The 24,382-nt window shown below is 36.4% G+C and overlaps 1 protein-coding gene across 2 annotated transcripts in view; it reads left to right on the forward strand.

The window, feature by feature from the left end:
• The window catches only part of RELN (reelin), a 466,847-nt gene that overhangs the window by 118,140 nt on the left and 324,325 nt on the right, over positions 1–24,382 (forward strand). For both annotated transcript variants that reach the window (XM_063099074.1, XM_063099073.1), the window contains exon 3: positions 19,098–19,233. In XM_063099074.1, the coding sequence (XP_062955144.1) occupies positions 19,098–19,233 (136 nt within the window). The remainder of the gene's footprint in view (positions 1–19,097; positions 19,234–24,382) is intronic.

Raw genomic sequence — 24,382 nt, forward strand, 5'->3', positions numbered from 1 at the left:
TATTGACCCATTTAATCCTCCCAACAATTCTAAAAACTAAGCATTATAATCCCATTTTGTAGATGAGGAAATGGAGGCCTAGAGAGTAAATTGACCACAGTCACCTGGCTATTAAGCTGCAGAGGCAGTATTTGAGCCCAGGCTGCCTAGTGCCAGTCCTGTTGTATTTATCCATTACACTATACTTCATCCTATAAAGAATATTGAAAAACAAACTAGACACAATATATATATATATATATATATACTTGTATATATTTAAATACTGTGATAAACTTCAAGTTGCATAAAAGGAGATTTGAGTTATTATGTTTTAAATGAGGTAGAAATATCAGTGAAATCATAGCTAGAAGTAAATGTAAAAAATTAACCAAAAACCTCTGCAAAGCCTTAAAGATGTGGCTTTTTTTTTCCCCCCAACTCCTTCCCTAGTGACCTGTTTTCCTGGAGTAGAACAACTGATTAGCATATTTTACTTCTGTTGTTAATGCCAAGGCTGTTTACCACAACTGGATTTGCCTGATTGGTGGTGTTTAGTGCCGTGCTCAGTGGTTCTCTAAGGAGCTCTTAGACGTCAGCTGTAAAACATCTGCTCAGTCTCCCTGACTGTGAGCTCTGTACCTCCCACCTGGAGCCCTGGGCACAAGCATCCACACACTCGCCGTATGCAGGCAGACTCATGCTCAGCCTCTGGGGGCAACACTGCAAATTAGAACGTGAATTTGTAGCTCTCTGGGCAGGCCCTTACATGTGCAAATCCTGTTCCTTGTAATTAGAATCGTGTTCACAAATCCCTATACACCTAGGTGAGGCTGTGTTACACCCTGTGTATTGGATGGAGAAGAAAAGACAATCTGCTTAAAAGAGGCCAATTTAACTTCCTCTAAAAACTGGATAGTATGGGTGGGTGTTTCGCAATCACAGTTTTTCATGGAATGTGATTGCAATCACAATCTTTCAATGGAGCTCTCCTTATTTCTTAAAAAATTTCATAAACTCTGTATTCAATGATAGCTTAAATAGTGGTCTTTCCTAGCTGTGCAGTCATTAGAAGGAGATCTTGATGTCACCCCTTGTGACATCTTTATAGGGAACTATATTATTATAATGTAAGCCTAAACTCTGTTTGGCTTATAAGCAGACAATAACGTACATTGGGAAGGAGAGGATAGTATAGTTAATTGAATTGGTAAGTAACCAACTAGGATAGTTTTTACTAATAACTTTTGCTAGGTACAATGACTTTCTCCTATTTAAAAATCTTAAAATGACAAATTTAACTGTCATTATCCTATAAATGTTTATATATTCTTTCAAAGTTTACATTAACCGGTGATTTTCAATATTATGGAAAAAGTATGGATGACAATGGGTTACCTCTCTTTAAAGGTACATATTAATTTCAAAAAGTTGTGGTGGCTCCTGCATACAATTTCCAATTGCAAAGCTAGAATTTTTTTGTATTTTTGTTAACCTATTTGTTTTTTGATGTAAATGATCTCTCCCCCTCCTGCTCCTGTCCATCCTTCTAACTAGCCCCTGCTTATTTTATGTGGTGTTATATTCTATTATGCCTTGTATTTATGCAAGTTTAAATTGTAAAATCAAATGACATGTAGAAAATGAGTTATTCTTATCTGATAACACGTTCATAAAGAATAACCTTCCACCTAACTCTGATTTGCAGAACAATGTCTGTACTTTTGTCATTGCAAACATATTTCTGTGAATGAGAATGCTGCAGCTCCTCGTGTTCCTCTCCAACCCCTTGAGGAATGTTATAGGTTGAATTATGTCCCCTCAAAAGATATGTTGGAGCCCCAACCCCAAGAATCTCAGAATGTGACTTTATTTGGAAATAGGGTCATTGTAGATGTAATTACTTAAATGAAGATGAGGTCACACTGAGTAGGTTGGGCCCCCAATCTAATATGACTGTTGTTCTTCTGAGACACAACCATGTGAGGTCATAGAGATGCAGGGTGAATGCCATGTGAAGATGGAGAATTGGAGCCATGTATCTTCGGGCCAATGAGTACCTGGGGCTACCAGAAGCTGGAAGAGGAGCATGGAACAGATTCTCCCTGAGAGCCTTCAGAAGGAACCAACCCTACGACACCTTAATTTTGAACTTCTAGCCTCTAGAACTGTGAGACAATAAATTCCTGTTGCTTTAAGCTGCCCACTTTGTGGCATTTTGTTACAGCAAACTAATACAAGGCAGAAAGCAATGAACTCAAATCACGAACCTTTCTTCTTGTCTCTCCTCCTAACACGCGAACCCAGACCTTTCTCAGGCCTTGCCTGGTCTCTTGCAGTAATCTTCCAGACATGGTCCTCGATGCTCTTTTGGCCTGCACCCATCCATTTTACACACCACTACCAATTTACTATGTTTCCTCTATGTTCACAAATTCCCAATGCTCACTCTGCATTGTGTCTGCCGCAGTATACATTGTTTGGTGACGTAGTCGAGGGTCTCCCATTCTAGCCTCACTTGCTTTTCCAGCCCTTTCCCTACGGTGCCTCCTGTGCGCCCCACTGCATTCTAGCCACTTTGCATGTCTTGTTCTCTCAGTGTGACCAGCACTTGTCCACTTCAAACACACTGTTCCCTTTGCAGCATACCCCCAGAGAGAATTTTTCTCTTCTTTCCCGACCTGTCTCAAATGCTGCTGTAATAATTGATTCTCTCCCAACTACATGCATTTGCTATCTCTTTGGGTTCACAAGATAATTTACACTTCTTTTACAATACTTACAGTAATTTGCTTTGCATTATCAATATTTGTGCACTGGCCTTCCATTGTAGTATGTCCTCAAGGCATCTTCAGCCCTTGTTAACAGAATCCAGCATCTTCAGACTGGATCATAATTCCACAGCAGACCAACCAGAACACATTCTGCCAATTTCAGGCTTCTGCTGTGCTTCTCTTGGCATATTCTCCTTCATTGCCTTGAAGAGGACTGAAATCAAAGCCTTTTCTTTCTTATTCCCATCACTACTAAACTTGATATCTCCTTTCTGACCACAGCAGGATAAGTTAAGAATCTGACGGTTCCCTCATCTCAGAAAGTCACAAGGGAGATGATTTTTTGCACTAAGTCTCCTAATCCCTTAATTCGTCCTGGCCTGGTGAAGTCTCTAAACCAATTGAGCCAAAGTTTTTTGCTGGGTTTCTCTATTAGTCAAATTTTTTTGAAAGGTCAAGATCTGTTTTATTTTATTCTTATTTTTTGTTTGTTATGCTTTAAAAAATATTATTTTATTTTTTAAGAGCTGACAGATAAAATTGTATGTATTAGTAGAAGTTTTGAGTGTGCATATATAATTACATGCTTGTCTATTTACTCATATTTACAAATTATGTATACTTCTGTACTAACATACTAACATATATTATAGAACATACAAATTTGATATTAAAATGCAAAAGTTGTAATATTTTCTTTCTAACTATAAATAGAGGTATGTAAATGAATTCTTTTAAAAAATAGTTGGGTGATTGCCTTTTCAGTTAGAAATTGTAGGTAAAATAATTCCAAACCTAAAATTAAATTTATTTCTCTCAAGGAATACAAACTGAAAATGATGTTACTTTACCAATAATATAAGAAGTGGTATATGATTATAAATTGACATTAAAGATAACATATTGTAAATAAAACCTAAAAGAAACCATATAGTAGGAATATAATCATTTGGATTGATGCTTGGAGTAATAGAATTTGAATAAAAAAGAATATTTGAAGAATAAAAACCACAGAGAAGAAAAAATTAAGTTTACCTTTAACATGTAACTTGCCTTCTTAAGAATCCTTTTTTTTTTCTTTTTGGTGACCTTTCAAATGAATGTATATTCAAATAATCCCAATATCATTTTTAGTCAAATCAATATGCTCTAACTTCAAGTTAATAGATAATAACAATTTTTAAAATAACTGTATTTTGTCTATTTTTCCCCCTAATCTATTTTAAATATGAAGGGAACTTAAGAATTTCTAAGACTACATTTGTAATCATTTAGCCTCAAGGGGCATGAAACACTCATTTTTCTTATTCAGTATTCAAATTATTGCCTCATTGAAGTGTGAATTTTAATAAAACTTAAATGGAAGTAGTATACATCACGTGAAAAATCATTTTTCCTGTGATATGTCTTTTAAAAAATGTACTGCTATTTTTTTTTTTATCCAGGCACTATTTGGAATCAGAAAAACTGAAAACATGATGAAATATATTTTATCATCAGAATTTATTCATTAAGTGCCAGTTCTTTCTTATGGTACATAATCTGCTGCCATGTAAATAGGTGAAGTGTTTGCAACAATTGTAATATGATACCTTTTAAACTATAATTTTTTGGTAGTATATGTGACTTAATATTCTTTAATTTGTTAATTAATTCTATAAGAAAATAAAGATGATTTACTGAATGAAGTAACTTTACTAGAAAAAAAAATCATTGATTTTTTAAGCCATTAAGGACAAGGATGAAAATTTAGTACTCCTAAAAAGAAGTTTTACTGATATAGTAATAGTCAACATTTATTTAATACTTACCATGTGCTAGGCATTGTTCTAAACACTTCATACACATTAGTATGTAACCAGTGAGGTGGGTAGTATTGTTTTCTGTATTTCACATGTGACGATACTGAGGAGTAGAGATTTTACAAATAATTTACCAAGGACATAGCTAGTATATGGCAGAACTGAGATGTGAACTCACGCTATTTGGGTCTAGAGTCTTTGTTCTTGAGTACTACTATATACCTTACACTCATCACAGTTTTCTTTGACTGCTGTAAAATAAACCGATTGTCCTTTTTGAGAGTAAGAAATAACATAGTGGAGAGAAAAGTCTGTTTATTCATTTAGCAAGCAATTATTGAGTGACGCTGTTCAAAATCAATAAACCAAATCATTTCTCTTAAGAAATTTATGATCTAGTCAAGGAAATAGAAGTAAATGAACTGTGATAAGTTTTATATTAAAAGGATTTATTAATCAGGTAAGTCCAATTTTGCTGTGATAACAAATTGATTCCAAAGTCTCAGCTTAACTCAATAGTCTTATATGAGTCAGATGACTCTTCAGGATAGTTGTCCTCCCTGCAAGCAATCTAGCCTATTTCCATATTGTGGCTTTGACATCCCAGCATGTGGCCTCCGTTATCGTTAGGGCAAGGGAATAAAGGAACATGGAAGACTCACATCCTCTGTTTTGTGCTTCAACTAGGAAATAGAATACTTCATTTCTGCTCATATCCATTGAGTAATTGTCCCCTTGAACTTCAAAAGGTCTGGAAAGTGAGAGGTGGGAGAGCATATTTGGTGAGCACTAAATGCCCTGACCAGAAGGTATGTACAGTCAATTGGAGCAGAATGGGGGTTGGGTAAGAGTAAGTTAGGATGCCACGTGAAATGACTGGAGAGTGGCAGAAAAAGTCTTGATGGAGGCTGGTGAAGGTAATTGAGAAATAGAAAACCAAAAGCTCTAGGCCTCTCATAGGAGGGAGTGGAGCAGAGACTTCAGTACCACGGAGAGCTCCCGTTATTTAAATTACTTTGATAGATTACTTTGATGTAAATAGTAATGCCTCTTCAGGCAACAATTCATCTCATAAACATTTGTTATGTGCCTGTGATGGATTTTGTGGATGGAAAAATTCATTGCACTTAACTAAAAGTCTAATTGGGGAGACAAATAACTCTCTGTAATGCAATGGGTAGGTTCAATGACAGAACTCTTCATGGGTGTTATGGGACCATGATGTCCCTAACATTAGTCTTGGGTACAGGAAAGAGTTGTACGGGAAAATTTCTTGGAGGGGATGACTTATGATCTTATACGTGTATTAAGTGACAAGTAGGAGTTTAGCCAAGCCAGAGAAAGAAAGGACAGTTCAGGCCATGGGTCAACAAACTTTTTCTATAAATGGCCAAATAGTAAGTATTTTAGGTTTTTCAGGTCATATACTCATATGGCAGTTCTCTGTTGCGTATTTTTCTTTTAGTTTTACAACTTTTCAAAATGTAAAACTATCCTTAGCTCAAGAGTTGTAAAAAACAAATTGTGATCCAAATTTTACCCATGGGCTATAGTTTACTAACTCCTGATCTAAGCAGAGAGGACAAGAGCAAAAACAGAGATGTGTACATACAGCTATACACAGTTTGGTCTTGATGGCATATGAAGTTTGAAGAAGGGTCATGATAAATTAGCGTAGAGAGGTAAGTATAGGGCAGTATGTCGTGTTGAAGAATTTAGGCCTAATTCTATAGGTATGGTTTGCCACTGAAGGATATAAATCAGTGGAATTATAGACCTGTATTTGCATTTTAGAAAGATATCTGTTGAGAATTAACTGAGGAGGAAAAACTGAACTCAAAGAGACTGATCAGAGAGCTGTTGACAGTGGTCCAAAAAAAAAAAAATTGTCACAGAAGCCTGAAATAAGGCAATAGTGGGAAAGGTAAGCAAGAGGGGGCACAGTTGAAAAAGATCTTGAAGTAACATCAGAAGGACTTGATGATTGATTGACTGGAGTGGAGAGAATAGTCAAAAATGTCTCCCAGGTGATACAGCATTGCTTCAACTGAGATAATAAATATTGCGCTAATTCAGTAATGTTCATCATTTAGTGGGAATTCTGTGTTAAAAGGATCTCTGCCATTTTTTCCAGAATCACACCATCTGGGGTCAGAGAGCATAGGCACATCTTCTGACCTGATGTGACTCCTTGGAAAGTCTATTAGGCTGTACATGAAGGATGTGGGGAGCTTTTTCAATACGTGGTGGACCCAGTATGAGGAGATCAATATTCTATCAAGTGAAGTAGGGGAAGGTTATCATTTGGGGGGAATAACTGAGGTGAAAGTTCTATTATTTCAGCCCAAATATTGTTGGTGTCAAGGAGTGGGCAGTAGCAGCTACTGATTATATGTTGGACCAGTCCCATGGTGTGGTGGACATCACTCCTTGCTGTGCAGCATCCAAGTTTGCTTCTCTGGCCCTCCAAGAGAAGCTGTATAACATCTCTAAAATCCCTTCAATAGTTAGGCTGTATTCTGTGGTTTGCAACTGAGAATGTTAGTAGGTATACCCAGGTCTTATATATTTTATATAAAATTTAATGGGGACAATTAGGAAAAATATCTAAAAAGGCTTGTTAGAGGAATAATAATGGAGAAACAGGTTGAGAAACACTGTCATAAACTGAATGGGCAACAGGTCAATTCAAAGATATTATAGTGGCAGTCTGGGCAGGGGAGAAGGGAGGAGGAGTCACCAATGTGCCTTTAAGATGTTGGGCATTTGAAGATTGAAGACTATGGGATTATTCATTTTAACAATGATAAAATACTTGATAAAACAGTTTGATCTGAAGCTGTATCTACAAGGCAGCAGTCAAGGATTATTTAGAGATAACCTCTCTAGGTGCAATTCTTTTAGGTAAGGCAATTTGGAGGTACAGTTAAGATAATCAGATCCTGTTTTTACAAGCAGAGGCTTTCTGGAGTTAGACAAGGGTTACCATGCCTCACGTTTGTTGTTCTGGTCTTTATGCTCAGCCTGGGTGAGCTGCAGTTTACTTACTTATTTAAAGAGGAGTTTTATGTGAGTGAAGTAGAAACAGAAAGTGACTGAGATATATTCTTTAATTGTGCAAATAAAATTTCAACATTTGATAAACACTGTTCTATTCACTTTACATGCAATTTAGCATTTAATCTCACAACATGAATTATTGCACTTAATAAGTTCCGCAGTTCTATTGAATAGATATTATTATCCATATATTAAATAATAATAATTCTAAGACTTTGAGAGTTTAAGTAACTTGCTCAAGATCACACCACTAAAAAGTGACAGAGCTGGATCCCAGGTGACTAGTGGTCACTCAAGTGACTAGTGACTTGGATAACTAACTTAACTTCTTTAAACTTCTATAAAATGGAAATAATAATAACACTTCTTAAAGTATATAATGAATAAATGCGTTAATCTTTGTAAAACACTCAGAACTTTGCCCACATACTTGGCAAATACTAGCTGTTATTATTTTGCCCATGATCTTCTCTTTTTCTTTTTTTGAAAATTCAGATAGGCAGAGGCCTGAACCAGGGTGCTGGATAGTAATTTTGGTATTGCAGTAAGTTTCCCAGATAGAAACTGGGCATTTCTTTGGCAGTGAGGAAGGAGAGAAGAAAGGCTTGGCAATATTGTGGGTGACTTTTAGGACCTGGAGTTATTCCAACAAGGCAACAGTCTCTAGTTTTTTGTTTCGTTTGTTTTTTATTTTTATTTATTTATTCATTTATTTATTTATTTTATTTATTTACTTACTTACTTACTTACTTACTTACTTATTTATTTTATTATTATTTTTTTTAACTTTTATTTTGTCGATATACATTGTGGCTGATTATTGTTGCCCCTTACCAAAACCTCCCTCCCTCCTCCCTCTCCTCCCTCCCCCCCAACAATGTCCTTTCTGTTTGCTTGTCGTATCAACTTCAAGTAATTGTGGTTGTTATATCTTCTTCCCCCCCCGCCCTGGTTTTTGTGTGTGTGTGTGTGTGTGTGTGTGTGTGTGTGTGTGTGTGAATTTATATATTAATTTTTAGCTCCCACCAATAAGTGAGAACATGTGGTATTTCTCTTTCTATGCCTGACTCGTTTCACTTAATATAATTCTCTCAAGGTCCATCCATGTTGTTGCAAATGGCAGTATTTCATTCTTTTTTATAGCTGAGTAGTATTCCATTGTGTAGCACAGTAGCAGGATAAAAAATCAACACACAAAAATCAGTTTCGTTTGTTTTTTAAAGAAAGCCTTGCTGAAGCTCTTATCATCCTCCTACATGGCTTGGGTTTATGTCTCTAAAGCCTCCTCTTTGGATTTCTCTGGCCTGCATATGTGTAAAGTCTGACTCCTAAACTGGAAGTTGGGTTGTGAATCCATCACATGCCAGAGCAGGTCACAGGAGTGGGCAATAGGTGGTGAGGCAGAATGTAGTCTGGACAGGTAGCCATTGTGGTGCGACTAGTTTGAGGAGAGGCTAGGGGCAATGTGTGGTGATTACCTATCACCAAGCAGCTGTTAAGAGGGGAGGGAGAGTATGCAGTGTTAGAAGAGAAGGCAGCAGAGATAAGCTTTGGACCAGTAGCTCAGAAAGCTTCAGTTAAAGATAGTGCAGATGTCACATAACTCTGGAAATGATGCTGCTCTGTCAAACTCAGTGGCTACAGAGACCTAAGCGTGACTGGATGGCTTTGCCCCTTAGTGGAACAACTTTTGACTTAAAGATGTCTTACACCTATATCTGACACAAAGTTGTGTCAACCGAGAGGAAAAAAGGGTATACAATAACTGATGAGAAATTGAGGCCTTTGGTGGGGGAGAAGTAGGGAGAGAAAGAAAGAGGTTCAGAGCAGAGCACACCTGAGCTTATGCCTAGAAGAGTGGCTCTCTTCCTGCTCATTCTCAGTGTTTGCACTCCATTGCTGGATTTGGACAGGATTTCTGTTGGATCAGGACAGGGGTCTGTTCCAGAGCTGAGCTACTACCATTTAAGGATGAAGGGAGGAAGCCAATTAACAGTGTAAGACAGAAGATGAACCTGTGTTCAAATTGCTGTTCACTAGCTCTGTTATTCTTGGCAAGTCACCCAATTCACTAGGTCTTGGTTCCTTTATCTCTAAAATGGGAATGACAGTAAAAGCTAACATATATAGTATTATGTGCCATGCACTTATTACATCTTCACAGCCACCTATGATTATCATCCCCATTTTCCTGTAGAGAAAGCTGACAAGCAGAGTGGTTGAGTAACCTGTGCAAGGTTCCACAACTCTTCGATAGTGGAGCAAGGATCTGAACACAGGCAGACTGCCTCCAGGGTCTGTTCTCTCAACCTTTCTCCTCTGCTGCCTCTCTGATAGTAGCAAGGCAACAGTATGTGTAAAACACCTGGCCCACAGAAGGCATTCGGTAAGTGGTGGGGCAGCAGCAAGGACTCTCATCTTTGCAACTGCAGTGAGTGAAGGAAGAATCAGGTTGACTTAGAATAGGCTCTATTTATATAACTAACCAGAGGTGTGGAAATAGTGTAGATCGTCATACATTTCTAACTTATGGCCATAGATGTACAATTCTAGAATGTTTTTAAAAAGATTTTAGTACATTTTTGCTTCTTATAGTTAATGATTTAGAAAATGAACATACACAGTCTATGTGTGTGAGTGTGTGCACATACTATTCATTATCTTGTAGCACTACTGGAGAGCTATTCTTTCCATGCCCATTTTGCCAGGCTGGTACTTCACAGATAAGCTGAAAAAGGGTGTTTTCAGGAAGTTCTTTGATTACTTTTCAACATATAAAATTGTGTTTGGCTTTGTTGAGGTATTTGAGTACATTGACCTAGCAAAGAAGACAAATAATAGACAAGCCAAATTCTGTAAGTAAATAGTTATTCATATTTGAATTAACAGATTAAAGAATCACAAATGAACAAAGTAAAGAATGCCAAAAAGGAACTCCATAATTCATTTTCTCCTGTCTGTTTATAATATAACACTAACTTTCCAAACTAGATTTTCAGAACAGTCTGGTTTTTATTAACTGATGGAAGCCTTGAGATACCCCTTTTAAACAAAGAGCAAATGATGAAAATAGAAGAAAATAGAAATCATCTTAAATATTTGTGCCATTTTTATACTTCTAATGTAGGCGTAAGTTAATAATGTTATTAAACTTCCTGACAAAACATTCCTCCAAGCTTTCTGAAAGTGTTTGAAATAATAATTTTTAAATGATTTTATTATTTTTATATATGGCAGTTACATTTTTCACATCACAAAAATCGGTAATTTTAATGTATTACCATTTTTTTGGTGATATCCCATCCATAGATGTCTTAGTTCTTGAAACCCATGAGAAAGAAACCAGGACATTTTTCTATCCACTTTACCACTAACTATGACCATTCACACTTTTAACCTATAAAGTATAGAATAAACCCAACCTGAAAGTGTAATTTTCTCACTGGGTTAGCTATTTTTGGTAATAAAATCTTCAGTGTGTTTCTTGTAAGTGAATAGCCTACATTTTTATGAGAATATGTACATTTTATTTTAGAGATGGGGGATCATAGAACTTCTAGTTACAGTTCTGAAGCCCCAAAGTATGCACATTAAAAGCATAGAAAAGCATTCCTGAGGGAAAATGGGGTTCACACAAGGTTTAGTCACAAACCTAAAATAACTGAAGACTTGTCAAGGAAAATGACATCCTGGAAGGCACAGAAATGTACGTCACTGTCTTAAAAGGGATTGTGGAGGCAACTTTAGAATTAATTAAAGACATCTTGAGCCTAATCTTGCTGAACTATAATGTGGATAAAAGAAACTTTGCTATTGATTCTTATCCTTCTACCACCACTTTGATAGAGAAGACAAATATTGGACGTTTGTAAAATAAATATCCAATGGCTTTTATAACAATAAATTTAAAACACCCACACTGCGTCAAAGGATTAGGTGTTTTAAAGAGTTACATTGATTGTTGATATAGAAAGTACAGCTAGGTTATGAATATTCTGTTTTCAAATGTGTACACAATATTCAAAAGGAAATTGTTGGGCTGGCTTGTTAGCTCAGTTGGTTAGAGTGTGGTGTTATAACACCAAGGTCAAAGTTAAGGGTTCAGATCCCAGTACCAGCCACCTGCTGGTACTGGGATCTGAAATGTTTTTATTTCAGATCCCCAAAAAAGAAGGAAAATGTTTTTATTTCATGGAGGCTTTGAAATCTTGCTAAAATTAAGACAGTTATCAATTTTGTAGAATTTCAGAGTTTGAAGGGTAAACTCTACTTTCTTTGCCCAAAGTTCAGAAAAGCCACATTTGAAGTGTTTATTTTCTCTTATAGTCCAATTTGCTTGGGAAAGTATAACCTCTTTCTCTGGGGAAGATATTCCACATAAAAAGTTTTGGTATGACAGTTTTTACATAACCACAACAATGAAAATAAAATTTCAATTATAACTACACTACACACATACATATTTTTTTTTTTTTGTCTTTTTGTGAGCGGTAAGGGGATCGCAACCCTTGGCTTGGTGTCGCCCGCACCACACTCAGCCAGTGAGCGCACCGGCCATTCCTATATAGGATCCGAACCCGCGGCGGGAGCGCTGCTGCGCTCCCAAGTGCTGCACTCTCCCAAGTGCACCACGAGGCCGGCCCCACAAATACGTATTTTATATGTACATATCTCCTTGAGAAACACAGTGTAATTAAATTCTTTTATTAATAGATCCTATTTTCCTTTTTCCAAGTCATACTAAAAACTCAATATGTGCCTTATTATCCAGCATGCAGCAGGAAGGCAATAACATAAATTTAAATTAATTATCAAATTCAAATTTTAGTTATCTCAAGAATAGGTTTCCAAATCACATGTATTAATTAGAGGGTATATGTCCTTGATGATGCAAAAGGCATTAAGAAGATCATCTTGATGGATGCAGTAAACTGTTTCACAGAATGCTGGAAACATGTTCTGCTCTCATTCTGGTTGTCATTTTTTCATGTGCACCTCCTCTCAGTATGTCTGCCTTCATGGAATGTCCTCCCATCTTTCTTCTACTCATTTAAATTGTTCTTCAAGAGCTGTGGAGCTGCAAGAGTTCTTGGTGACCATGGACCAGCATTTTAAAGATGTCAGGATAAAGCTTGAGAGGGGACACCCTGGCAAAGGTCATACAGCAGTGTGTGGCAGAGCTGAGGGGACCCTCTCTTGATTATACCCTGCTGCTTCATGTAAATGAAAACAGATATGGGAAATCTTAGCTTTTTCTTCAAGACTCACACTTCAATAGAACCACTTCTTACTGTGTAGCAAGGGCACTGGCTTGATGCCAGACTGCTCTGCCTACTTGCTGTACGACGGTGAGCAAGTTCTTTTATCTCCGTATTCTTATGGTCATAGTCATAGTCAGTAAAGTGGAGAACATAGCAGCTTCTACCTCATAGGGTTGTTAAGGGCCTTAAATAAGTTAATATTCATAAAGCACTGAGAACAGTGTAAGGTCATAGTAAGTGCTCAGGAAGCGCTAGCTGTCATTATTATAATTGTCCATATTAATCACTTTTTTACCCCTATTTTTAATTTTTTTATCAATACTACCAAGTTAGCACTTACTTATTTTTTAGCTATTTCGTTTAGAATGCTATTATTCTAGTTTCCTCTTCCCATCTCAAGTTATTTCAGGGCAGGGACTCTCTTACGTTTGTTTTATATGCCTCTGTAGGGCCTAACACAATATTTAATGCAAAATAGGGATTCTGTAAATACTGGTGTTTTTTTTTTTTTTTCCATGCTGATTGGTAGTTAGATAAATAGATTGATTGCTCATCTGCAACTCTGGCCAGCTTTTAGATGTTCTTAGATAAAATGCCAGTTACAACGTGGTAGTAGTATAATAGGCCAGTTCTCTGTGTTAAAAAAAGCAAAGCCCACTGCACGCTCATAGTGTTAGAAGGTGCATAAAAAGGTCCAGGGAATACATATTTGGGATGGTTTTAGGAGTAGTGGGTAAGAAAATAAGATACTTTGCGTCACTACCAGGGCCATTATATATAAGACACTGTTAGATACCTTCAAACTGTATATTGGTACCATCGTGAATGTGAATAGCATTCACCTTCACCTTGAGTTCTAGACAACATTTACTAAGGCACATTTTTAATGCAAGTTCTTGGCTTCACATTAGAATTGCTTGGTGAGATTTTAAAAATCCCAATACCCAAGCTATACCCTAGCTCAGATAACTCAGAATCTCTGGGTACCAATATTTATTAAAACTCCTCCTGTGGTGCTACTTTGCAGCCAAGTTGGGGAACTACTATGCAAGACCACTGGATTGCAAGAATGTTGTTCTATGACATATTCACATGGAGTAGGGCATAAGGTAGTTGCTGTATAAAATTCTGTCAAGTAATATGTGGCCAAGACATTGACTCACTTTCTAAGAGAAGTTTTGAGTAATGGGGAGACATTTGACCATGAATCCTGTCACCAAGGCTCTGAAACACTGAAACTTTATTTTGTTTGATTCGTTTCCCTTCCCACAAAATTGTGGCTGGAACTTTTGTTTTCATTTTTGGCTAGGCTGACTCCTGCATATGTGTCATATTCCACACACTGGATCCCTCCTTTATGTCTGACCAAAGTGGATTGGCAATTCCTGAGTCACAGCTGTCGAGTGACTCCTTCACACTCTGTGATTTCTCTGGGAGTCTCTTATCCTCCCTAACCTTGTGGTTTCTCTGGCTTGATGAATTTGTCTCAAGATGTAGCTTTTAAAAGAAATAAAACCTTCAGTGAGAAAAAGAGAACCATTTGGGTACATCAAAATATAGACTTGTTTTTCTATTTCTTAGACCAATTATGATCTATTCTGAACAATTTCTATAGTAGAAGATTCTATTTCATTAGTTAATGTGATATATAAAAGTACTTCAAGAAGTTCTTGGAAAATAGAATTAAAAGATAATATGAATCATTACGTATTACAATTTCTCTTGTCTTTTGTTTTTAAAGTCACCCTTGTATTTATTCAGAAGACATTTCTTGTGTATCCGTGATGAGTCAGACATTGTGATAGGTGCTTGGGATATAAAGATTAAAGATGGAGTCCCTCCTAGGCTACCTGGGGAGATGATCAAGTGCTATTTTGGAGGGATTTATGAATTGCAATGATGACATGTAGAAAGGGCATCTATCCAAACTTGGGTTAGGGTCAGTGAGTGCAGAGGGAGGTGTTTGAGGACCGGGCCATGTCTGACATATCTTTGGGTCATTAGGCCTAGTATAGTGAGTGACTTCTCTCAATGTTTGATGTTAAACAGAGGCTACACTGAGTATTGCCTTGAAGAGCGCACATAGGAGTTAGCCTAGCAAAGAAGGAAGGGTAGGAGGAGAGCAAAAGTCTGGGGCCTGCTATGACTAAAGAAGAGCACATGCTTAAAGTGTGGGTGAAGGCAGCTCCACCACAGTGCTTGAGAAAAACTGCACAGCTCAGACACAGGCAATGGTAAGGGAGTTCAGGGACAGCAGGCAGGGGTCAGATTGGGCCCAACATTATAACTGATGCTAATGAGTTTGTATTTCTCTGGAATCTGGTGGGGAACCATTGAAAGAGATTTAGCAGAGGACTGATGTGATCATACATGCCTTTCAGAGAAATCATTTTAGCATAAGAGGAGAGTGAAATGTAGGACAGAGAAGCCTTTAAGGAGCCATTATGACATCCAGGGGAAGAATGATAAGCACCTAGAACCACTTAGGAAAAAGATAAAGTTAAATGCTCCCTTGTATCACACAACAGAACAAAAACAAAATTTAGAAGCATTAAATATGTAAATGTAACAATGAAATAGTAGAAAGAAAATATAGGAGAATATTTTTTAAAATCTTGAGGGCTGAGACCCAAGCCCAAAGATATAAAGAAAATATATAATATATTTGACTATGCATCCTGTGCTAAATGCTAGAGGAATGTAGATTAGTAAACCTGATTTGTGCTTTTAAAGAAATGAGATGTAGAGAAAGATAAGAAAACAGAATATTTCAAAACATTATGTTAAGTGAAATAAGCCAGACACAGAAAGACAAATACCACATAATCTCACTCACATGCGGAATCTAAAAACATTGAATGTACCACTAATATGTCAATAATAGGAGAAACTGAGTGTGTGCGGAGGGGAGTATGGGAACTGTCTGTACTTCTCAACTTCTCTGTAAAACTAAAACGGCTATAAAAATAAAGAAAAAAAAAGAAGTAGGGAGTAGAACGTGATTGCTAGAGGCTGGGGTGGCTGGGGGTGGGGTGAGGAGATTTTGGTCAAAGGATAAATAATTACAGCTAGATAGGAATAATTTCTAGAGATCTATTGTGCAGTATGGTGACTACAGTTAATAACAATATATTGTATTCTTGAAAAATGCAAAGAGAGTGGATATTAACTGTTCTCACCACAAAAATTACTATGTGAGATAGTATATTTGTTACTTAGCTAGATTTAACCATTCCACAATGTATATATACTTCAAAACAGTATGATGTACATGATAAATACATACAATTTTATGTCAGTTAAAAAGGAACTAAATAAATTTGAGAGAAGAACAAATGCCTTGGACTAAGAGCTATGTTGGAGTTAAGTAAAAGGTTCAGCAGGAACTTATAGAAAGAACCACCTGAATTTGCTTGGAGGTGGACAGGAGAGGCTTGCCAAAGTGGAAAATGTGCTAAATCTTGATATAGGATCTGTCAGGTGGTTGAGAGCAGCTGGGGAGAGAAAGCACTCTAGGTAGATGGTATAGCTTGTACAAAGGTGGAGGAAGGTTCATGTTGTATTTTTGCTGTATAAAGTGCAAGGGGATGGGCAAGACATGGGGGCAGGAAGTGCTGAAGCTGAAGCTGGAGAAGGAGATGAGAGCAGACCCAAAGGGTCTTAATTTTATCCTACATATCAGTGCTGTCCAATAGAGCTTTCTGTGATGATAGAAATATTCTATTCTGTGCTATCCAATATGGCAGCCACTAGCCACGTGTGGCTATTGAACACTTGAAATGTGGCTAGTGCAACTGGAAAACTGAATTATTAAATTGCATATAATTTTAATTAATTTAAATTTAAATAACCACTGTGGCTAGCAGCTACCATATTGAACAGTCCAGCTATAGACAACGTGGGGTCATTGAAAATTTTTTTGTAGGGAAATAGTCTGAATAGAATCATATTTTAGAAAGATCACTCTAGCAGTCAGGAAGAAAATCAAGATTTATTGAGAGCCCACTACTTCTAGATACTGTACTAAGTGCTGTCATATGTATTAGATCATTTAATTCTTACAATTTTAAGATATAGGCGGCATGGTACTTCCATTTTACAGACAAGAAAACTGGTAATCAGAGAGAGTAAGTCATTAGCTCAATGTCACAAAGCCAATAAATGAGAGAAGTTTTAAATTTAACTTCCCACTCCTGGCAATGTTTTTATTAATTTTTTTATTAATAAACTTTATTTTTCAGAGACGTTTTAGAAGTTTTAGCAAAACTGAGTGAAATGTGCAGAGAGTCCCATATAACCCCTATCCCCACACATGAAAAACCTTCCCTACTATGGACATCCTGCCCCACCGTGGTGCATTTGTTACAACTGATGAACCTAAATCAATACATCATTATCACCCAAAGTTCATAGCTTGCATTAGGGCTCACTCTTAGTGTTGTACAGTTTTGAAAATTTGTATAATGATACGTATCCATCATTGTAGAATTATACAGAATAGTTTCACTGCCCTAAAAATCCTGTGTTCTGCCTGTTCATCCCTCCCTACTCCCCAGACCCTGGCAAGTACTGATCTTTTTACCATCTCCATGGCTTTTCCCTCTTTCAGAATATCATACAGTTGGAATCATACAGTATGTACTCTCTTTAGACCGGCCTCTTTCACTTGGTAACATGCATATTTAAGTTTTCTTCATGTCTTTTCATGGCTTGATAGCTCATTTCTCACAGTGCTGAATAATATTCCATCATCTGCTTGTACCACAGTTTATTTATCCATTTACCTACTGAAGGATGTCTTGGTTGCTTCCAAGTTTTGGCAGTTATGAATAAAGCTGCTATAAACATCTATGTGCAGGTTTTTGTGTGGGCATAAGTTTTAAATTCATTTGAGTAAATACAAAGGAGTGCAATTACTGGATCATATGATAGGAGTATGTTCTGTTTTGTAAGAAACTGCCGAACTGTCTTCCAAAGAGGCTATACTATTTTGCATTCCCACCAGTAATGAATGATAGTTTCTGTTGATGTACATCCTCACCAGCATTTGGTGTTGTCAGTGTTCTGGACTTTGGCTATCCTAATAGATATGTAGTGACAGAGATATCAACAACCAGAAAAACAACAAGAGTTGTTTTGATTTACATTACCCTAATGATGTATAGTGCTGAGCATCTTTTCATATGCTTATTTGCCGTCTGTATGTCTTTAGTGAGGTGACTGTAGGGGTCCTTTGCCCATTTTAAAATTGGGTTGTTTCTTTTCTTATCATTGAGTTATTTATTAGTATTTTATATCTGAGGTAAACCTAAAAGAATCACCTTATTAAAATAGAGAAAAAGCATCTCTTGATAGTTCAGCTAGTAGTTGACATGCTCACAATTTGGCCATGGTGTTCTCATGTGGAACATGAGCAATTTCACAGAAAACTAACACTAGATAAGGCCACTCTGTGACTGTGATAGTGTGAGGAAAGCACAGGATCACTCTACAGTTATGCATGAGCACAAACAAAGCAAGAATGTGGTGTCAGCCACAAAAATGGCCAACCTTCCTCTCTCCATGCTAACATTACTATTGTTGCTTTTTTACCAATCACAGATTTAGCCCACTCCATTCCTTATGCCTGCTAGATAAAAATTCAGATATTCAGTGATAAAATTACCTCTGCTTTATGATAGCCCTAAATCCAGAAGTAAAACCACCTATTTCTGAAACTTCCCCAACAGGATTGGGGGATTTCCCAGAATGCAGGGCTTTTAATACTAAGATCGAGAAAGTCCAAGGCAAACCTGATCACCTTATTCTCTGAAATAACCTAACATAAGCCCAATTGTTTTAACAAGCCCCTTCTAACATTCTTTTAGTGAAATGCCTCCCAGTTCCCCGTGATGCAGGCAGTTCCAGAAAACGCAACCTTGTTCAACTGCAGGTTGCTCCTGGTGGTCTTTGATGATGGGCAAAGATCAATCGATAAAGTCAAAGGAAAGAAAATACTGTAGCAACAATTTTAGTAGGTTACTCCTTAACAATAATGTTTTAAGTGATTAATTTCCTTCTAAAAATAAAAAGTGAAAAATTACATAAACTTATGAAGAAGCCAAATAGCATAATGAATCTTACCATAAAAGAAACACATCCAGAAAATATTGTTATGCCATGATACAAAGGACTTTGTTTTGTTGTCTTTATAACAACTTGCCTTCCTTTCTGTTTCTCAGGGATCATGTCTGACCACCAGTTTGGTAACCAGTTTATGTGCAGCGTGGTGGCCTCCCATGTGAGTCACCTGCCCACTACCAACCTCAGCTTCGTCTGGATTGCTCCACCCGCTGGCACAGGCTGCGTGAATTTCATGTAAGTACCCAAGGAGTCTGTGACAGGTACAGAAGGCAAGTACTGACGACCTCTCATGGGATTACACATAGGGTAACTATTTAAATGTATCATTTTTACAGGTTTGTCCTTAATGAAAGCCACTAACTTTTATGTCAAAAGAGGTCAAAACTGCTTTTTAAAAAAAGTTTATTTTTGCATATTTATTATAACCTCCAGAGTTCTAAATTGGATTTTAGCTGACAAAAAGTACACAACAAAATAAAGGTTAAATAAATTGGTGCGGAGGATGGGGAATGAGGAGAAGTTGTTCAAAGGGTACAAAGTTTTATTTAGGAGGAATAAATTTCAGAGGTCTATTGCACAGCATGTTGACTATAGTTAATAATACTGTATTGTATATTTCAAAATTGTTAAAAGAGTGTATTTGAAATGTTCTCATTATACAAAAATATGTTTATTAGCTTGATTTAATCATTCCGCAATGTAAACATATATCAAAACATCACATGTACTCAACGAATGTATACAATTATTTATCCATTAAAAAAGATAAAGGTAAGTGAAGAAATCAGTGCAATAGGAAAATGAATGTTCAGAAAATAAAATAAAAACAGGGACAAAAAATGCTCTAAGACCCCATACACTTTTTGGAAGAAGACCACAAATTTAGCTTTGATCTTTCTGGCCACTAGTACCAAGAGGAAAATGTGATCAGTTAGGTGATTCATGGTGGCCAGAAGTCAGTAAACCTAACCCCCTCATGTGCTTTCATGAAGAGGAAACCAGGAGGTGTAGTGAGCAATGTCCTCCATAGCATCCTTAGATAAACACTGCACTATGGTGCAAAGGCTGCAACTTGTGACGTCTCTCAATGCAGACTATGCCCCTGCCTCTACCCTAGAGTCACCACCCCACTCCTTCTTATCCCACTCTTATTTTTTCCATAGCATTTTTAAAAACTTATAGCACATGATATTCTTCACTTATTTAATTATGCACATTGTTTATCATCTTTCTCTTCTCACCAAGAAGAAAGTTCCTTGAAGGCGAGAATTTTTTCTGTTTTGTTCACTGATTTGCCCCAACTGTCTAGAACATCCCTGGCACACTAAATATTTGTGGAATGGAGGAGTATTCCAGTAGGATAAAGTCAAAGGCAGTTCAGAAACAGTTGTTTGCTGAGCAGTCTAACAAAATAGAGCTAGAAGTTACCTTGAGTGGTTTTCTATTTCAACCTCCTGCTCAGACAAAAAGTCCCATAAAACCTGTATACCGCAAAATTTACCACTACCTTCCCTTCTGCTTGATACCATACAGTTTAGTGTCAGGGATTTCTGTGGCTCCCACATCACTGGCTATATACTCTTTCCACCTGTTCCCTGGGTTACCCAGCCTGCCAATATCAGAGTTCCTACAATTCCTTAAACTTCCCACAATTCCCTAAACATTCTATGACTTTGTCTTTCTCCATGCTTTTCCTTTAGTCTGGAATGCTTTTTTCTCTCAACCCCATTTGTTAAAATCCTACCCATTCTTCAAGGTCTGTTTAAAATGGCAACTCTTCTATAAAACTTGCCAAGATATCAACAACAAAAGTGCTGTGTGTGGTCACATTTTGCTTGTAACTGCTATAATGCTGAATATATTTTACTATATACTTATTTCAGTTAATTTCCTGCCTTTTCTATCAGGTTAGATTGGATGGGGACAAATTCTTATTTCTTTTCAATTCCCCCATAGTTGGTACAGTGTCTTATATATAAACATCAAAGGAAATGCTCCTTGAATTGTATGATATTCAATGTTGAAATTTCCTTTAGTTTAATAGTGATCCCCGACTCCTTTGACATGCTCTCTACGACTTACATTGGCCCTCAGAAGGATAATTTAAATTCTTTCCATGCATAACTTCTTAATTTAAAACAAGAATTGCTTTTTTGAAAGATAGAACACAAAATAAATCTTTGTCAGCCATATGGAACTACCTACTCCTAAATGAGAGTACTTCAAAATTTTTTGGAAAGATTCATCTTTCAATTCTGCTTTTCCAAGAACTTTTTGAAGTGCCCTTGTAGATACAGGTTTTTAATTGAATCTGTTTAAAAATATTTGATGGTATATGGTTTCATTGTTCCTGGGATATGAAACTGCATTTTCTTCTGATGTGTATATATATATGCTAGGTACTAGTTTATATACACATACTAGATACTAGCTACTGGCCATTAGCTAGCAAGGGGATACAAACCCATGGCCCTGGTGTTTCTTAGGTATTTTGAGTTTTAACTCCAAAGTGTTTTCTCAGCAGCTGGTCAGAAAAATGCAGTTTGGTCAGAAGTAATTTTTACTAATTGCAACAAATTTTACACACCTTCATTTGGATTTCCCGATACAATTTTGATGATACAATTTGTATTTTTGGCATTTTTGATAGGTAGTTAAGCCTCTTTATTATAAGCCACGAGAATGTCGAACATTACATAAAACAGCTGCTTCCTATGTGGGCAAGATGCTTTTATTGATCTCTTTTCCTAATCAGTTTGTGAGAGATCACAGGAAAAGTGAAGATTGAACATGGACCACTGAAGAAATTCATTTGAAATTTTCTGAACTAAAGTCTTGCAATTTCTTACTTTTATTTTTTACTATGATATTTATTATGAGCTGAGTAAAACTACATAAAAGAGTTAGTATCTGTGATTATTAAATGCCCAGCAATACTTGAAGGGGATTACTAACATTCAATGTTATGAAACAAAAACAAAAAAACACAAAGACCTATGGCATTTGAAGATATATATACCATGATTTTCTCTTACCTGGTTAATCTTCAAAATTAAGGTGTGACCTTTTTAAGTAGGAAGAATTATTTCTTAGGAATTAAACTTCAGCCATACTTATATGCTTTTGTGATATATTCTGTAACTTTTTAAAATATCATTTGTTAACTCATATCATTATTTGATTTATCACATGCTTGTTTTCTTTTCCTAATTGGATTTTAAATTTCCTAATGTTAGGGACTACATGTAGTATTTTTGTATACCTAATAGTTCCTGTTATGGAACTATAGACAGTAGAACATCTCAATAAATATTTCTTAATGCTAGTACAGTAATGATATTATATTTCATTGATTCTAAGATGCAGAATATATTTTATTTCACATTTTGGGATCTCTGAAGTAGGGTAGCATTTTACATTTGATGACATCCTACAATTATAATTGGCAACGTTTACTTTATTTCTTAATGTGTTACAATTGATAGTGTGTTGGATTTGAAGAAATCTGGCAACTAACATTTACCACTTATATGGTCTTTCTAAAGCTGGCAATTGAATTGACACTACACCCACTCCTGCAGTCCCATATTAGTATAGCCAATGTGTGATGCAAACTCTGTGATTTAAAAACCCAGTTACCTATTTAAAATCTTTTAAAAAAAAAACCTCATACTAAGAATTACAGAACATTTGAAATGTAATTCAAGACAATTATATAATGTGCTGTGTTTGTCTTTCCCAGTGAGAGCATGCTGTCTGAATAAACCATGTTTTATTGGTAAACCACTTAGCCACGTGGTCATTTGGGCTGTTTACTGACTTTCTTGTTAAAAATAATCAAGTGAGAGATATAGAAGAGATGATTCCCTGAGGATAAAGTGCTGGCTGTAGTGGCACAGATGTAGAAAATGTACTAAAATTATTTTATCATTTCTTTTATGACACCTGTTGATAGCATTTACATTTCATGTGATAATTTCACTAAGAAATTAGTTTAGTATCCAGATCTTATGGCAGTATAATTTGTCTTCACTTTTATATTTGATTATAGTCTTTAGTGACTAGTAAGCCTCAAGTTAAAAGAGGTACTTAATTATCCAAGAAGTCCACTTCTTGGATGTCAGTTCCCCCTCCCACATACCCTCCAATCCCAAGAGAGTGGGAGGGGAGCAGAGGATGAAGGAGGAGGAGGAGGAGGAGGAGGAGGAGAGGGGCAAAGGTAGGGACAGGATGAACCAAGGGAGGGAGAAAGGAAGAAAGGAAATCTCCATCTAACACTAAATGTAAGTTGGTGAGAAACTACCAGGGTAATAGGGTTGTAAAGTAATGACTATAACATAAAAAATATTTTTGAAAATTTACAAGTGCTAGCCACTGTTTTAAGTAGTTTACATCTTTAATTCCATTTAATTCGCACAGTAATTCTATAAAGTAGGTGCTGTTATTACCTTGGTTAACAAATGAGGAAATTAAAAGTACAGAGATGTTAAATAACTTGCCTAAGGTAACTCACCCAGTGAATAATGCAGCCTGTGTTCAAAGGCAGTTTGGTTTCAAAGCAGGTGAGTTTTGCCACTTCACTACAATCGCCCTTAAAATGATCACATGTATATTTTATTGTGGCAAAATATCCGTGGTATAAATGCAATGAAAATTAAATAGAGTTTGCGTTGTGGTGTCAAAATCTCTGTAACTTTTAAAAACATGTTTTCTATCTTCATTTTTAAATCTATCTCTATATGGGCTACAGTAATATCTATTTTATTCAAATATCAAGAGGCCTTGATCTCACCCTTATACTGAAGGGTGGAGAACACATTGGACTAATGTTCAGACGTGGGTTTGATCTTGATATTATGATGTAGGTCCATTCTTTGGATGTTGATTCTATCTTGTCCTTTGTCACAAGGGGACTTTTTATAGTGAATGTGCGTAATACAGGCAAAATTCATCACAATTAGACTTTAGGACAGAGATGCTGGCATAAATAGTAGAATGAAAATGGAACATAAAAGAAGATTTCATTTTTGCCTCATTCAGTGATGATTTAACCTTAAATGAACTTTCACAAAACTGAAAACAGAATGAACTAAGCAATGGTCTATTTAAGATATTGAACATCAATGAAGAATAAACTCAGGTCAGCAAAGAGGAACACAGGAGGACCATATTTGAAATTTGATATTTTAAAGGAAATATCTCCCAGAGGGATCTTTTCCTTAAAGAACACTAAACTAGAAGACAAAAAAAAATCATTTTAAAAATTAAAGACACTAGCAGTTTCTGAACACCTGACAGCTCAAAATAATACAATTGCTGAGATTTGAAGTGCTGCCTTGAGTGTATCTCGAATGCCTTTAATTTTTGATGAGAGCCATTCCAG

Source organism: Cynocephalus volans, chromosome 6 (assembly GCF_027409185.1).
Source record: "Cynocephalus volans isolate mCynVol1 chromosome 6, mCynVol1.pri, whole genome shotgun sequence".
NCBI lineage: Eukaryota > Metazoa > Chordata > Mammalia > Dermoptera > Cynocephalidae > Cynocephalus > Cynocephalus volans.